The sequence below is a fragment of the Gouania willdenowi genome, chromosome 17 (assembly GCF_900634775.1).
Source record: "Gouania willdenowi chromosome 17, fGouWil2.1, whole genome shotgun sequence".
Taxonomy (NCBI): domain Eukaryota; kingdom Metazoa; phylum Chordata; class Actinopteri; order Blenniiformes; family Gobiesocidae; genus Gouania; species Gouania willdenowi.
The window spans coordinates 15,271,723-15,290,064 of record NC_041060.1 but is presented as its reverse complement, the minus strand read 5'-3'; the positions used below and the strand labels follow the sequence as shown (position 1 = coordinate 15,290,064).

The 18,342-nt window shown below is 36.0% G+C and overlaps 1 protein-coding gene across 1 annotated transcript; it reads right to left on the bottom strand.

The window, feature by feature from the left end:
* Positions 1-994: 994 nt before the first annotated feature.
* miga1 (mitoguardin 1) lies at positions 995-18,123 on the bottom strand. The gene is made up of 16 exons (XM_028473659.1): positions 18,003-18,123; positions 16,915-17,062; positions 12,053-12,224; positions 11,247-11,365; positions 10,235-10,367; positions 9,943-10,079; positions 7,934-8,039; positions 7,661-7,761; positions 4,859-4,968; positions 4,668-4,740; positions 3,483-3,569; positions 3,310-3,408; positions 3,066-3,200; positions 2,917-2,970; positions 2,724-2,840; positions 995-1,621 (listed from the first exon to the last, which is right to left on the bottom strand). The coding sequence occupies exons 2-16, from the start codon at positions 17,011-17,013 to the stop codon at positions 1,403-1,405; spliced, it is 1,761 nt and encodes a 586-aa protein (XP_028329460.1). The 5' UTR covers positions 17,014-17,062; positions 18,003-18,123; the 3' UTR covers positions 995-1,402.
* Between the last annotated feature and the right edge of the window lie 219 nt (positions 18,124-18,342).

Below are 18,342 nucleotides of genomic sequence, written 5' to 3'. Positions count from 1 at the left end.
TAAAGTAACTTCTTTAAAAATACCAATTTATTATTTTTAATGGTAGAAATTTACAAGAAAAATAAACATGGCCTTTAGTGAGATGAGTCCTTTAGCAAAACTTTTTGATAAACACTTAAAGGAATCTAAATCGGATTGAAGATATTCTTGGAACACAAACCAGAGTATCTGGTTACCATCAATGTCTTGACTGTAAAAGGAAGCTACTGTGAGTAGACGAAGGCTCTTCAAAGCTTTAAGAAGTCCAGGTAAGAATTAAAAAAAACATTTCAGAAGTTAATAATTTTGTTGCCAATTTTCCATGTAGTTTGTGGAACGCCATAAGCATTATGGCTATTTCACTGAATTGTTTGATAATACACTAGATTAAATTATGGAACTTAATTTTAATGTATTATGTTGCTCAAGATTCAATATTGGGGCAGTTTGATTCATCCTTTAGTTAGATGGAAGGAAATATTTGCCACAATAAGGATAAAAATGGAAAATTATATTTTAACTGGGTCATCTATTACCAATATACAAATTTAACAATTGGAGCTATTACTAACTCATGCAAAAGTCTACAATCTAGACAGTCATTGACGTGGACTGTCAGGCATAAATGATTAACATCCTCACATTTTTCTCTAGTTATAATCCAACTACATGAAAAGGCAAAAATATTAATTTCAAGATGTACTAATGGCTAGAGCATCCTATAGGTTTAGTGATGGCTGCTGGTAGATGGTAATTTAAAAGTACACTCAAATCTGAAATGTACAGCATATGTTTAGGGTGCTTGTGAAAAAGTTACTGTTTACTTTAAAGCCAATATACTTGGAACAAAAGTGACTATTCTATCTCTGGGAATGACTTGCACTTTGATTTTTAAATTTGACAATTCTGCAAAGCCCCAAGTGTCAAACTTTTACAGAAATTTAGTATGAGATGCAAAAAAATAGTTTTGTTGGAGCAATCCCTGATCTTTAGAAGAATTAATTACACGTGCAACTTATTTTAACAACGAAATACATTTATTTCATTGCCAATGTTGCCGTCAGAAAATACACCAAATAGTTGCAACATAACAGTGATTTATCTATAAAACAAAAATCCAAGCAATATTTCAAAATGTAAAATAAATATGCTAAAATATGTTACATCACATAGCAATAACTATTGTTTATACAAGGTACAAAAGCTGAATGTCCGTTTAGTTGCAAATTAAGTTATTGCCGTTTACCGTTAATATTTGTGTAGCAAATGCTGCCATGGCACAGAGTGGATGAGAAACGTGAAATGGATCCATGAAAAGGCAGTTTACATAGTAGTAGTGTTTAACACCTAACCAGTGAAGGAGAGCCACGGTCCTGCTTCAGCACTTACATGTTGTCGGAAAGGTGAGAAACGTTGCTTTTGCTCATTGCGCTTGTGCCTGCAGCACAGTGTTGCTGACTAAGTGCAACTGCAAAGAATTACATCCATTAAGGTGACGTTGAGAATCTGCACCCAAGTAAGTCAGCAGCAGCTCAGAGCGTAAGTGAAGCAGGTGGAGCATGTCTTCTGCAAGAGTCTCCGCTGAAGAGTAGCGCACTTTGTCCACATCAAAGACATCCTTCAAGAAATAAATCACCTGATCCTGGAATAACATGATTTACAAGAAAATGCACAAAATGAGGATTTTACACAAGAGCCATATTAGCTTTGGCAATTATTAATCCACACCTACAAATGTCATACTCCTATTTCAGGTTCACAGTACTATAACAACCACTTTCTCGATGATCCACTGATTATTTGTACTTAATAAAATGTACATTTCTCACTAGACCACATTTGCCAAATCTGGCCCTTTAGAACATCTGATTTGGCCCACAGGAGGAAGTAAAAAATGACAGAAAACATGAATCATTGAGTAAATTACCAAATAATTCTGTAAATTATTGTTGAAAGAACTCTACATTTTTCCAAAATCTCCCCAAATTAAAAAAAATGTTCAAAAAATAATAAATCACAGGACATTTACGTATCAACACTTATTGCTTAGATATTGTTGATGCCTTCCATACTTTGTCTAATTTATAACTGGAAGTACAAACTTGAGCCCAAAAATGTTGAAATTATTTGATTTCCCGCACAAAACCTGTGGCCCACTTGTGATCAAACTGGTCCGTATTTGGCCCCTGAACTAAAATGAGTTTGACACCCTTGCTTTAGACCAGGGGTCACCTGCGGGCACCAGGTAGCCCTTAAATTAACCTTCTTTTAATGTTTATTTTCATTGAAACAATGCTTTTAAGTGCTGCAAATTTGTTTTATGGTCATACAGTATATAAAACACATTTAAAAAAAATGCAAGGTGGATTTTAATAATAGTTACATTTTACAAATGTTCCATTATATTTGTTAGTAACTAGGAACATGATGGTTTTCTATGAAATGTAGAACATGAAAGAATTGCATTAATTACTATAAATAAAGTATATTGCATGTTGAAACTTAAACATTTCTTACCTTTTTAAGTTACTGCTAGCCTTCCTTAGTATCTTAGCCTCCGATTAAAGTGAAACCGTGAACATTTAGTATTTAAGAAGCGCTTTTCAAACTGTTTGCCCTTTGGACAATACAGTACCTATGAAGTAGCACAGTTTCAGAAAGGCTGGTGACCCCTCCTCTAGACTCATATCTTTCACACTTCAGTTCACTAAATCGATTCGTTACAGTTATTTTGTTTTCCTGACCTTGAAGAAGCAGCAAAACTCGTGCAGGGAACTTTTAGGACCCAGAAAGCCCCACGCCAGAACAGGGCTGATCTGCTCACACACAGCGTAGAAATGCGCGATAAAGCCATCAGGGTCCTGAGACACAGAATTAAAAATAGCATCAGTTTTCTCTACATGTATAATTAAACAAATGCTATGATAAGAAATATACCTTCATGTGTTGCCTTTTCTGCTTTAAAACAGACCAACATCTTGATGCCACCGCCTGTGTTAAACACGTACGTAGTTTAATGAGCCCACATGGGACAATATTTTTCATTGTGTGCAGCAGGATACTGTTTCCGTTATTGCAATAATCACCGTTTCCTTGAAGGAGCTGTTGAGCCAGCGGTTGTTGATCACGTTTTGAATAGAAATTGGTGGATTTTCTAGATCCTCAAAGGAGTCCATCAGGATGAAGTCGAGTACAATGTCATAGAAGTTTAAGTGACTCACCTGATGAGGACAAGAGTTAAATGGTAAAAACACGAAAGGCCCGTCATTGCATTTTACTCTGGACCCAAAACAAAAGCTTGTTGGGTGACTTTCAACATCCGATACGTACTCCTCTTGTGGCCAGCTCCATCTCTGTGTTTTCCCAGTGCTCCGTTTGCTCCATGAAGGAAATCATCTCCTCAAACACTTCCTCAAATCTCTTCGGGCTCTGGAAACCACACTTCGTAGTTAGGAGAGCAACAGCCCATAAAAACACTGATCACTAAAGCTTTTCACACTGACCTTATGTGCTTTGATGATAATGGACGACAGTATTTTCTTCCCTGTGTCAGCCAGAAATGTCCTGGTTGTACTGTCACATAAAATCAGCTGGAGACAAAGTAATAGCGTTTCAATAACTGATTAGCCAATGAAGAGGTTTTTTTTTTAATCCAATCAACTGAATTCACCAAACACCCAACGTCATTTAGACGTTCTTTTTTGGGCTAAATCTGGTCGGTCCTTCTTAGCTTCGATTTAGCTCAAAAATAGTGGTTGAAATTGAAGCTTTTTTTTGGACGGTCAAAATTGGTCAGAATTTAGCCCCAATTTAATCGTTATTATTGGACCATCCAACGTAGTCCAATTTTTCGTTGAAATTGGGGGGTACTGTCAAAAGTGGTCCAAATTTAGCTCCAACATAGTCGTTGAAATTTAGTTGTCATGAGATAGTCCAACTTGGACCAATTTTAGCCCAATTATAGTTGTTGAATCTGGGTTGTGTTTAAACCGTCCAACGTAGTCCAATTTCAGGCCAAATGTAGTCGTAGAAACTGAGTTGCTATTGGCAGGTCCAATTTCTTCCACAATATACAGTAATTGTTGACATTTGGTTGTTATTGGACCAGATTTAGCACGTTTGACCAAAAAACAGTCATTGGAAATAGGACTTCTCATTTGGGGTAAGTAGCTCAACAATTTTAACCTTTTCATTTGGGCTAATTTGGAACAAAATACCCAGGAAACAATAATAAGAAAAGCTAATGTAAAAACTTCAAACGTAACAGCCCACAGACATAAACCAAAAATACAAATCTGATCCTGTGGTACAAGTTGACTACAAAGGTTCCCGCAATTCGGCATTACATTTTGGGAATATATAAAACTTTCTATTAATTAATTAATTAATTAATTAATTAACAAAATTCATCTGGAGTGCATAGTACTACGACCAGAAAGACGGCTTTTTACCTTCACTCGTCCACCATATTTATACCATAACATTTTTTTTTTCAATAACCAGAAAAGAACCGCTTTTCACCTTTCTACCAAATTTTAACGTTGTATAAGACATGTGTCAAAGACGTCTTTTCAACCTATTTTGCTGTGTGGGAATATTTTGTCCAGGCAAACAATGCTCATAATGCTTAACAGTTTTAGTGTCAGACCAGTAGATTTAGAACAAGCTTTTATTATCTTGCACTGTACCTGGCATGCCTGACGAACACAATGTAACTTGGCCAAAAAGTCCAAGTCCCCGACACACTCCAGGATATCAGTTCTGAGGAATGAGGGGAAAAAATATTAAGAAAGCTGTAAAGCTGTAAGACATTTCCCTGTGTCACTAGAATGGCTTTGGTTCTTCTGTAGTATGTGTGTGTGCGTGCATGCATACTTGCCTCAGAACCCTGCAGGATATCTTCCCGTCCTCTGCCATCTGCAGCGCCTCATCATAGAAAGGGTGATGATCCCGACTAAACACGCCCCTCAGCTCTCTGTGCTCCGTCAGCTGAAACAAACGACTCTTTAATAGCTAAAAGAACCATAACTTTAGCTTGCATTGGTTAAGTGAACGATTTTAAAATTAGTCAAAGATGCAATGCTGTTAATCTCGGTAGTTCTTGGGTTTTCTAAATTTTCTGCAACATATTGAGAAACCATAGAGCTATTGTGTGTCTTACAAAGTACGACTGGTGCTGGATCTAAAGTCTGAGCTTGCTGTAATTAGAAATAAGTGCAGCTCAATGGTGGAGTCACGTCTGTTAAATCCTATTTCTGAGCAGCAGGAAAATAAACCTCAGCATGATTTCAAATCCAGTGAAGTCTACAGTTTGTGACACAGTGGATAAAGTACAACAAGAGCACTCAGACAGCACCAAATACTTTATTTGCCAGATATTTTTATTCATCTGGATCTGTGATCCTGATCATAGCACCACGATCATTCACACTTTAAAGACTTGGAAGAAATTTCTATCTCCGTTAATAACGATACAGTCCAAATGTATGGACATCTCCATTTTTAAGAAAAATTGCGATGAAATGCGCATTTCGGGTCCGAAACGGATGAAACTAATAGAGGAACCAACCTGACATAACCGAGTTATATTTCATAAAGAGCGGTCATTTATAAACCAAAATTTGGATTTTTGAAATTTTGCCAATGATGAGAGATAAGAATTTTTTTTTTCTGTTGAAACTAATCCAGAATCAGTAAATTGATCCAAATCCCCTCCAAATTTTAATGGAATCTTACATGGCCTGAGATCTACCTTTGGTTAAAATTTCCATGGCTCCTTCTAACAAAGTGAATATTACACATGTGCATTAACTAATATCCCTTATGTTTGTTGACCATTTGCAACTTCTGCCTTAAACCAACATGAACTAAATTAAAATCACATAATTAGTATGTCTTCAGTTATCTGGTCCATTTTTAAAACTGCTCTTAAACCCATTTTTATTCCTTGGCTTGTGACCCGGCATGAGACTGTTCTTGGTGTCCTATGGTTTGTCATTATTCACTGTTGTGCTTAATAATGACGTCAATTCTTATTCTTGTTTTACTTTTAACTTTAATTTTATTGTTTTGCTTTTGTTTTTACATATTGTGTACAGCACTTTGTGCCAGATGTGGCTGCTTTAAAGGGCTTTACAAATAAAGTCGAGTTGAATTGAGTTGACTGGTGACTTGCCCCCCCGAGTCTAATAAACAGGATAAATAAATAGCTTTTGCAATAAGTAATAATCAAATGTATTCACACTATTCAGGTGTGCCACTCAGTCTTAAGCCTGAATCGTGCTACTTGGGTAACATTTCAAACCTTTATTAAAGGAAAACGCATCCCTTAATCCTGTATGTTAATGTTAGACCCTCAGGTTTATGTAGACCAGTGTTATTAGAAGCTCAGTTCAAAGCTCCCACAAAGACATAATGAGGAAAGGAGATAAAATGGCTGCAGGTAAACAACAGGCGGCGAACATACACAACATACACTGTTATTACACAGTGGATTAGCCACAGGTTGGCAGCACATTCACACAGTGTGACGTCCAAATGTCTGCACGTTTTCCTTCTTCACCCACAAGCTTCGCTCTTTCGACTCTACATATGAAGTAGTTTTTGGATTAAACAGAATTAAGTAGGGATGTAACGATTTACTCAACTCCCGACACGATTCGATTCACGATACTGGGTTCACGATACGATTCTCTCACGATTTATTTTACAAAATGGGAATGTAGACAAATATTCCTTATTTTTTTGGGGAAAAAAAACTAGTAAATACTGTGCTATTTTCCTTTTAAATTTAATTGTCAAAAGAATCCCTTGATAAACTATTCAAAACAATGCAATTTACTAAAAATAAATCTTGAATGAAATAAATAAAGGAATAACAAATGAAGAAGAAGCCTATTAATTTAAATTCTGGTTCTATAGTAAACAATGCAAAACTACATAACAGTTCCTTTTCTTTTTAAAAGTGCAACTGAAAATGTATTTTGTGCCTTAGCAATTGGACTTTAAAAACAAAACAAAAAACAGTCTGCACTGTATTTAGGTCAGATATTTGTTTGGACTAACAGAGGGCGCTGGTAACCCAGTGGTCGGTTGGCATGCAGATATCCTTGCAGTGAAGTAGAGAAGTTATGCTAGCAGACAGAGCTAATAGAAAAACGTGACTTTTACAGATATTCACGTAATATTACAGATATTCTTTCGATGCTAAAGGGCTAAAGAATCATTTATGAACATGTTTAAGAGTAGAAGGCGGCCAGAAAGAAAGTAGTAGCAGATTCCGCCCTCCGTTTACACTTTTAGACGAGAAGGATATTTAGCGCCCTCTGCTGTTTAAAAAAGGTACTGCGATTCAATTTTCAGAGCATCAATGTGAACCGTGATACCTATGAATCGATTTTTAACTCTCTTACGATTAATCGTTACATCCCTAGAATTAAGTGTGAAGAAACTAACAAAAAAATAAACAAATTTACGCTACATAAAAAAGTAATACATGACTGTTTTGTAGACGTGATTAAATACTGAGCTGTGCTTTGTATGCAGTTGTTCGGTGGTTTCTGGTTAAAACAAAGGTGTCAAACTCATTTTTGCCCAAATAGGATAAGTTAAAGGGCCGGATTTGGCCCCTGGGCTTTGAGTTTGACACATGTTGGTTAAAATGAGGCTTTTCTCTTCTTACTTCTGCAGCAGACACAAAAGAGTCAGTGGAGGCGATGCTGAGGCTATCTCTCAGGCACGCGTCTTCCAGCTCCTCACGGGTCAAATTATCTGCCATTTTCTCTGGAAAAGACAATAAAGTAAAATTGCTCAAAATAAAGATATTAGTGTCACGTTTGAAATAAAAATCAGTGACTAAGGATAAGAGTGAGCCTCACACAGCTTTTAAGCAGCACATTGTTGGGTGCTTTTCCTGCTGATAACAGGGTTACATAATATTTTACGACTTACTCACCCTGAGGCTCTGACGTTCCCAGTACACCTTCAAACTCCTCCTGGAGGCGGTACGCCCTCTTCAGCAAAGACTCTAGTCTGTGAATAAACTCAACGCTGATGACGTCCTGAGCACAAAAACAATAAAAATGTTACTGTGACTCAGAGAGCAGAGATCATAAAGCTGCACCGACATCCGTTTTACAGAAGCGCAACCAATAGAGTGGGAGTTGTTGAGTGGGGGCTGGAGAAAAACTGATTTTAATGTTGAAAACTTTGAACCTAAAGGGTATTTCATCAAAGTGGAATTAAAAGATCCAGGATAATTTTTACTCTTGTGTATTGATAAAATTGATAATAAATACTCGCACTGTCTGTCCTCCATCACGATCAGATATAACTGGGGGAAAGTGCATTTACACACCATCTAATCACTCATTATTCATCATAGTTACTGTAAGAAATGCTTTTTTGTATTAGTAATCAAAATTGTTAATGAAATGTAGCAATACTTTGTTGCAAAGTGTCTTTTAGTTCTCTAAACCTATTTCTGACACATCAATGTGCGTGTGTGTGTTTTTTTTAAATAACTGTAAGAAACGGTGTGAAATCAGTTGGAAACTCTGCTGAATGAGCAGCAGGATAAGCTAATTCTGCCCTTTAGCCTGGTCTGGAGTACAGAATAAAAGTCTCCATGACAACTGATGTGTTTTCTCTCTTTGGTGAAACATTCTGGATGAATTTATCCAGGATATGATGATCAGCCTGGCTAAATCCCTGATTTAGGTTTTGTTAAATACTCCCCCTGCACTTTAAAAAGGCATGCATGTTTTAAAATATGTTTACAGTCCATTCTGTCCTCCTAATGCCAATGTTGGACTGCTCTCAGGAGAAAAAAGCTTTCTAATTCAGGTATAAGGAGCAGCCTTAGGGTCTGTGTCCTAGCTTTAACTATGTGAACTACGCTGATCTTAAATCCTTCCTATCATGATCAAACGCCACCGTGTGTGAGCCCGTTACATAATGGAGACGCGTCCTGTGGTGCAGTTTGGAGGCAGGAAAAGTTCACAGTGCAAAGAGAACACATATATGTAGTAGAGTGTAATCAATGACGAATTATCCCTGTGTAATTATTTAAGGACGATGTCCAGCGACCGTCTACTTCAGTGTATTTCAGCAAAAGGTACTTTTGAAAAAAATCCCAAGGCACACCACCAATTGAAAATGATAACAAATGAAACTTTGTAGCCTACATTATCAATATACAGTCATTCTTATCAAAGTGTCTTCAATAGGGATTCAAATAAACACAACGAAAAACATTTTTTTAAGATCTCTTATATTTCTCCTTTCTGATAAAAAGTGAAATTAATAATCTATTATTATTTTTTCAATTAAAGTGCATTTAACAACATGCAGTCACTCTTATCAAAGTGTCTTGAATACAAATAAATTAAAAAAAACACAAAAATATGATTAGAACTACAATTGAACTTTATTCTGTTAAATATTGTTCTGTTTTATATAGTGCATTTTTATATTATATATATTATATATATTGGTAATAAATAAATGTACAATACATTTTTATAATTAAATTTTGTTCTGTGTTGTTAAATATTAAGAGTGTTAGTTTTCAAAAATGGTTTTTAGACCAATTAGGAGAAATTGAATAATTTCCCATGGCACACCTGAACATTTTTTTTATTTTATTTTTTATTTATGTATTTATTTCGAGCAATTTAATACAGTACATACACGTTTCCATTTGTAGCTTACATGGCTAATGACATGATATGTATTGTAGATAATAAATAAATGGACTGCTCGAAAGAGTGTGGGATGAAGTAGCACATAATTAAATTAAATTCAACTTTATTTGTATAGCGCAAATTAAAACAATCGTCATTTCACAGCACAAAACAGGGCCTCGACCCCCGGAACAGGGGTGGAAAAACCTTAGTCTACTTTACAACTTGTTGTTTTATAATAGTTTTGTGTATAAATGCATGTGTAAAACGTGCTCTTCACCTCCATGCTCTGTTCGGCGATGGCGTCGCCAGCTGCTGTTTTGATCAAAGCGCAGTTTCCGTTGTCCTCTTCCTCTTTGCTCCTGAACATCAGCGCCGTCTCCCAGCGCCGTAGGGCCTCCTCAAATAAGTCCATACCTACAGACAGAGGGAGGAACACAAACACACTGAGCCTCCCAAAGCAAAGTCTAGCGGCACAGCTCCCAATTCAAAAGCATAAGGAAGAATATTACAACTGTTGTCATCTTTCTCAATAATATGTGACATTTGAGCTAATTAATTTGGCTCTTTACCCATCAGGTACAAGTTTTCAGGTGTAGTGACAGGCAGGTTGACCATGCTGCAGATGTCAGCGTCTGCTATCCCGTCCCAGCAGGAGGAATCATTGGCACATGTGCTGCTGTCGGATGAGTTCATGCTTTTTACCTGCAGAGAAAAACAGTGCAAACACAGAGCAAAACCCTGAGTCAACACATTTCCAAAAGGAAGATGTTTAAAAGCAGTGAAATTCACCTTATATTTGGTTTGACAGGGTAAAGCATGTGTAAAGTGTGTGTAGATCGGAAGAGCTACAATCTATAAAGTCTAAACGTCTGGGTGTTTATCATTTCTGCTTTATGGATTTCACACACGTTTGGTTTATTTTTAGAAAGTGCTTATTTATACGATTGCCGTACGGACAACCCCCGGTGTATTGGTACGGTTACCGAAGTACACCTACGTAGAGTCTTAGGGTTAGGTTCAGGTTTAGTGTTAGATTATAACCCTATATCGCAACAATTTTTAGGGTTAGGGTTAGGTTTAGTCATATTCACGTGACCTAAACTGGCCAATGAGGGGCGCTGTGTACGGATAGAATGTCGGTATATTGATAAGGTAACCGTACGGATAGCCACTGTCTTATTTTTATTACATAAAACTCAAAGACTAAACACTTTACTTGAAGTTTTATACATAAAAGATGACATTACACTGTCATTAGCATGAATAAGGTGTCATGAAGGCTGTCATTAAGTGTCGTTTGTTACCCTAACCTTAACCCCACTAGATCCCTCCACCTAACCCCAAAATGCCAACATAGCTCCAAAGGTACCATATTTTGGCAAACGACACTTAATGACAGCCTTCATTACACCTTATTCATGCTAATGACAGCATAATGTCAGCCTTATGTATAAAAGTTCAAGTAAAGTGTTACTGATATTTCTTTGGCTTATACCTCAGGGTCTTTGACGTTTGGCAAAAAAACAAAAACTTGATGTATACATATTTTTTTCTGAAAACAAATTCCCTGAGGTTTGTTACCGAGGCCAGGCTGAGCAGAGACCCAGACAGTTTCCTGTAGTCTCCCGTCGTGATGACCAGTCCGGAGCCGGAGACTGTTTTGGAGTTGAAGGACAGGGTGATGTTTTGGCTGGTGTTATCTGGGGAGGATGGAGACCAAAATGATAGTTAAATATAATATATTATTCTCTGCTTGGATTACACAAATCGTAGAACATAATCGGACAGTGATACCCGCATAACAAGTCTAAAAGTAAGAAACACTGGTAATTATCCAATTTTAGGGATGTGAGGCTGTGTAAGTCTCTTCAAGTGTGGCCTAAAGCCCCCCCCCTTTCTCAGTAAATATTTCAGATGACTTAACTTAAAAATACCAGTAGCATGCTTTGCTTTGTTCTCCATTCTGATGCTTTGAGCTTCAGCAGGCCATTAGAACATTTATTTACATGCCTAAATACTATTAAACATTGCTGCCTTGGGATTTCCTAGTTATTTGCCAAACCAAGCAGGTAACACATGTACCTAAACAGTGGCTGGAGACTTATTGTATGGTTTTAATAGCAACCATTTCCACTCTGGGATTAAACAAAACTCCCACTTAGTTAATGAATTTAAGAGTAGAGAATTACACCGGCTCGTCATTTGGTTTCTGTTAATCCCACATTCCTGTTTTTTACCTCTTTGAGGCTGTAATTAGCAACAAATCTCTGAGAGATTAAAGAAACATTTATTTAAACCCCTCGTGTCTGTGACATCACATTATAAATTAGAAACCAGGATTTGGTCCTCAGTGTAATGGCTTTACATTTTAAGTCTGGGTGTCGTACCATTCTTGACGGAGGGTGTGGGGAAAAACTCGAACCCAGCCTGTTCCCATTGTGGCGAGAGAGCCTTCTTCCTGCCCTTCCTCCTCTGGAAACGGCGAGCAAGGAAGAGGAGGGAAACGGTGCCAAAGGCAGTGGCAGCCAAGAGTTTCTTAGTGCCTGTGCTGACACTCACCTGGAGAGGAAATAACTAGAGGTGAGGAAAAACCAAGCACTGCTTGTCATGATAAAGAAGTCTAAGTTAAAAACCCACCTGTTCACACATTCATTCCTTTCTGTTTCCTGTAAAGCATCTTTCAGTTTTCTTTAGAAGCGCTATATAAAACTGATTATTATTATTATTACTAATTAAAAAAAAACACCAATCAAATATGTCAGTGTTTTGTAACTTCAAGTCCACCTCGCACAAAAATCACAACACATAACAGCATCACAATTCTCCTCCCAAAGTCATAATGTAATCAATAAATTATATGGATATAGGTAGCTTATATTCTAATTATAACTTGTATTTCATTAGTATATAATATTACTGTATGTAGCCTACATTGTTAATGTACAGTATATAGATGTATGCAAGTATGTACAGTATAGGTGTATAAATGTGTGTGCGTGCATATGTGTATGTATATATAAGTATATATACAACATAGATAACAGACAAATTGGTTATACTGGTTATAAGAGGGGTAGGATTAAATAAGTCAGACTTCTTCCTCCTCCTGTAAATGTCCTATTGAAATCTTCTTACTTTGTGTTTCTGACTTGTTTTGGAAACTTTACTTGTTTTGTGACATTCCTTTGATTTTATATGTATTGTTTTTGTTCAAAAATATACAAGACATAGTCATCAACATCCCCCGCCAGATAGGTTGTCATTATAATTCACAACTTTTTCCTAAATGCCCTAAATCTAACTTAGATGTATATTGTACATAAGAAAATATTATGACATCAGAATATAAAATTATTAACCATCATAAAAGTTTCTTAGGAAAGGCTGTACCCTTTAAAAATACAGAGTAAAAAACGGAACAAGGGCAACAACTCCGGAAAACATTATTGCGCGCTTCTCATTTTCGAACTCCATCAAGGTATTGATGCCCTGAAGCCACACACAGAATTTGGTTATCGTATCTTAAACAGTTTCTAAGAAAAGCTGTCCCCTTTGAAGATACATCGAACAGAGTAAGGTAAAATGGAACAAGGGCAATAACGCCGGCAAAAATATTGCGCACTTCTCATTTTCGAACTCCATCAAGGTATTGATACCCTGAAACCACACATCAAAATTGGTTATCCTATCTTCAACAGTTTCTGAGAAAAGCTGTCCCCTTTAGCTCGGACGGACGGAGCTCAAACCTATATCCCCCTTCCACATTTTGTGGCAGGGAATAACAAATCAAATCAAATACAATGTGTATTTACGCTTTAATAACCTTTGGCATCATGAAAAATGTAATAGAGCAAGAATAATCAAAGCCTTATTGTTCGGTTCGAGGTCACTTAATATCTAGACAATTAATAATATTAATTATTAATCTGAGTTAAAATGGAAAAAACTGACGTTGACAGGTAGTCATGGTAACTCAAAAGATGATGGTCATATTTTATAAAAGTCCCATGGGTAGCCATCAAAGTCTTACTTATGTAATCAATAGTATTAAAATGATTAATAAGAACTGTTTTCCCATTGCTGATCCAAACAGTAGTGTTGTCATTAAAACTCAAGACAGAATGAATACCAAGATTAAATGTGTGCATTGCAGCCAGAAAAATAGATGAAAGAAAGCACAAGGTGCTGTTGTAAACCATGTCAGCCAGTGATTCCCAGTGACATAAAGATCTTAGACAAAGAAGTCCAGAGAGCGTGTCTGCTCTGCTCCATATAAGCCAGGGATTAACCACAAACATCACCGAGGCCCATTTCTAAAGACTGTTATACAAGCGGTCAGGTACGTGTCTTCAGGAAGAAAAAAGAAAAGCAGCCACTGAATGTGGTTGGATGATTTATGGAGCTGCATGACTGCAATGCACACAAGCTATATGTATTTATAGCCTTGATCCAAGGAGGCTCCTACCAGAACATTCTCAATGCATCAAACCTGCAATGTGACTCAGGCCATAGAGACACTCAATCATCAAAATAAACATTTACAGCAAAGGTGTCGGATTCAACTCAAAGTACTTCAATTTTTCCTCAAATTATTACATAATATTTCCCTGAATTAAATAAAAATTGGTCACAAAATCGAGGAAATTTAAAGCGAAGATTCTGTTGGGACTGATAGTGATCACTTATTCCTCGGATATTGTCGGTTTCTTACATATTTTGTATTTCATGTATACGTAGAAATGCAAACTAGGGCCCATTAATGTTAAAATTACTTGTTTTTCCAAATCTGTGGCCCACATGAGATCCGTATTTCACCCCTGAACTAACTCAATTAAATTAGTTTGACATCTCTGAATCGATAATCATTATTTTAGCTTTTAAATTTCTACAAACAAGTCAAACAAAATTAGTTTATCTGTTAACATTAAGGCTGAACGATTAATTGCATTTGCGATATAAAACGCAATTTGCTAATTGCAAAGGCTGCAATTTTTTTTAAAAATTTCTTTATTCTGGTCCTGTCTTGCACGGTCCTGTTAAGTTCAGAGAGTGTTTAAGAAGTGCAGTCCACGTGTTTACCTGTTTCATTAAATGTGACATTAGTTAGATACATTGAAGAGGTAAAGCCACAGATTTGTTTACTTTATTGCTGTAATCTGTGCTTTACAATGTATATTTTATATTTATTTAAAGTTTAAATAAATCTGAAATTGTTTATTATCAAACAGATTGAATTATTGCTTGTGTTCATTGAAAAATACATGACAAAGGGCACTTGAAAAAATAATCGCATAATAAATCGCAATATTGAGTAGGGATGTAACGATTCACTCAACTCCCGATACGATTCGATTCACGATACGATTCTCTCACGATTTATTTTACAAAATGGGACTGTAGACAAATGATGAACTAGAAAATACTGTACTATTTTCCTTTTATTTTTCATTGTCAAAATAATCCCTTGATAAACTATTCAAAACAATGCAATTTAACTAAAAATAAATCTTGAATGAAATAAATAAAGGAATCATACAAATGAAGAAGAAGCCTATCAATTTAAATTCTGGTTCTATAGTAAACAATGCAAAACTGCATAATAGTTATTTTTCTTTTTAAAAGTGCAACTGAAAATGTATTTTGTGCCTTAACAATTGGACTTAAAAAAAAAAAAAAACAGTCTCCCCTGTATTTACGTCAGATATTTGTTTGGACCAGCAGAGGGCGCTGGTAACCCAGTGTTCAGTTGGGATGCAGCTATTTTGTGCAGTGAAGAAGATATGCTATGCTAGCAGACAGAGCTAATAGAAAAACGTGACTTTTACAGATATTCACGTAATATTACAGATATTCTTTTGGTGCTAAAGGGGTAAGGAATCATTTATTAACATGTTTAAGAGTAGAAGGCAGCCAGAAAGAAAATAGTAGCAGATTCCGCCCGCCGCCTCAGCATTTGGACAAGAGAAGGATAAATATATATGCTCTGCTGTTTAAAAAAAAATACTGCCATTCAATTTTCAGAAAATCGATGAGAACCGTGATACCTATGAATCGATTTTTAACTGCCTTACAATTAATCGTTACATCCCTAATATTGAGGGGAAAAACAAAAAATCGCAATTACCGTAGATTATTTTCCAAAATCGTTCAGCCCTTGTTACCATCAGCATATAATTGAAGTTCTAACCATTTCGCAGCTTTTTATGCAAAGTTAATGAGCTCGTACTTAATCTTAAAATGACAGGATTGAGGTTTTTATTTTGACAAAACCTATAAAAAGGTCCAACGATATTGAAATTCCAACATTTTTTACTTGCTCCAGTAAGAGAGCAGTAGATCAGTATCTATCTGAGATATGAACCTGCTAGGCTGAGGTAGCCTTAACACAAACAGATGCAGCTAAGCAAATCAGCTTAAAAAGAAACTGTATGTGGAGGCACGCCAAATTCAATCCTATCCCACCCTTAAGACTCAAACCTCCTTTGTTAAAAGCACACCTCTGATCATGCTAATCACCAGTGAAGGAAATCTTGAGCTAAAAACACTGTCACATGACATCTTAGGTCAAAGTGAGGAAAAACTGTGAAAATATCTAACAAGAGCAGTGTTTAAAAATAGGCAAACAATGCTGCAATGTGACCTTACATTAGGGATGTCCCGATCCGATAATGATATCGGATTGATATCCGATATCAGCCAGAAAATCAACATCGGATTTTAATCGGACTGCATCTAAAATCTGTATTATAATATATATTGTTTTTTGGATTTATTTTTTCAGTATCTTCTATTTTATGTTTTTTTTAATTTATTTTATTAAATCATAGAATATTCTTATTCTAAAAGGTTAATTATACTGTATGTAATCCATTGGTTTATAATAAATGGGTCTGTTGTTTTTTTTAAATAATCAAGCCTTTTCTAACTTTCCACACTACAAAATAAGTAATAAAAGTATGTATGATTCGTGCCGATATCGCATCGTATCGGTATCAGCCAACACCCAAAGCTGCAACATCAGTATCGTATCGGAAGTGAAAAGTTGTATCGGGACGTCCCCACCTTAGACCTTGTAGTTTTGTATTTGTATGCTTTCAAAGAAACAAATGTTGAAAAAGAAAGCAGAAAACAAGTTTGAATCTAGAAATAGAAAGATAGATCTATGAACATAATTCAAAATACGACAAATGTTCACTTTTTAACCATTAGTTGCCACTGTTATTAATGCAGCGAAGGAGCACATGCTCACCTGGGTCAGGGAGGTGTACACAGACAGCGGGAGGTCAACCATGCGCAGGGCAGCCGCCTTGATGGATAGTTGGGAACTGGTGAAGGTTTTGTGTGTCATTATGGCGTTCTATCCATGACTCCTCAACTATTTTATTATGCTCCTCATTCTGTGGGAGGTGGGAAGGACGACAGGAGAGATTAACACTGGTGGCTCACGAAGGGATAAAGAGCGTAAACACGTTTACATGCCGCAAAGTACATTGTTTCTCACTGTACGATCACGTCTATTAAGTTCCTGTCAGGTATATTTGTTGATTATTAGAAATTCAAGAAGAAATTTGGATTGACATTTGACATAAAGATTACAGATTTCAAAAGAACCTGTAAACACTACCAAACTATTCAATCTCATGAAAAATCTCTTTAACAGGTTTAATATCTTCTGAATTCCCCAATCAATAAAGGTTAGTTTTTCTTAAACAAACACAGCCTGAAGAATAGGAAACTAGAGCTAGTGTTTATATATGAGAATATATAGAAAATTAAATGTTAAAAAAAACATTGTCTGTCTTGTCTCAATTTATACATTTATAACTAAACATGCTTCATTCATACTCCCACTGCACAATACACTTTATATCTGGTTTTTCTATCTTTTTTTTAATTTATTATTTTTGACTCTGCACTCAAGTACAGTTACTGCATGTATGTACAAATATATTTTAATTACTTTTAAAATTATCATCATCATTATCATTATGATATTTTTCATTGTTTTTAATCTTTGTGGTGGGAAATAGTCTGTTTACTGGCAGTTAACAACAATCATTTACAGATAAAACATAAATCAAATGTATAATGGCACTCTTTATATTCCTCATTAGAGATTTAAATGTGAATTAAAAAAAATTTAACTAGTCTGAACCACTTTGAAAACCATTAAATAAATAAATCCTGATCTTTAGTGTGTATGGTTCAGTTGTGGGCCCCAGCAGGCTAACTCAGCTAACCAGGCTAATAATAATAACATGCTACGTAGAAGCGTTTCACAAGCTTCTAATAACTGTGGACTCACTGAGATGAATTCAAACAGAGAAACACATTTACCTGCTCAGGTGTTTTTTTTATCCTTCTGGAGGTTCTGGTCTGTTATAGTCCACTGACTCCTCAGGATCTGACTGACCTCAGCAGCTCCCACTGAAGGACTAGTTCCATTTCAAAATAAAAGCACGCCCCATATAGATGTTTCAGCGCCCCCTATCGGCACTGATGCTGACAGTGTGTATCCAATCATGGGTAATTCAGCTCTCATGGTCTCATTTATATTTAGCACTGATGTTTGTTTTATGGTGTGATTTATTTACTTAAATTATAAAGAGTTTTAAAAAAGATTATCATAACAAGATGATTTAAAATGTCCAGATTTTTTTTCTTCTATTTTTTTATT

Excerpts from the sequence above, each read along its gene's own strand:
- miga1 (XM_028473659.1), bottom strand. The coding sequence starts at position 17,013 with ATGACACACAAAACCTTCACCAGTTCCCAACTATCCATCAAGGCGGCT. Across the intron at positions 10,080-10,234 it reads TGAAAACTTGTACCTGATGG|GTATGGACTTATTTGAGGAG; the intron begins GTAAAGAGCCAA and ends CTCTGTCTGTAG. Across the intron at positions 3,570-4,667 it reads GTGTTCGTCAGGCATGCCAG|CTGATTTTATGTGACAGTAC; the intron begins GTACAGTGCAAG and ends CTTTGTCTCCAG.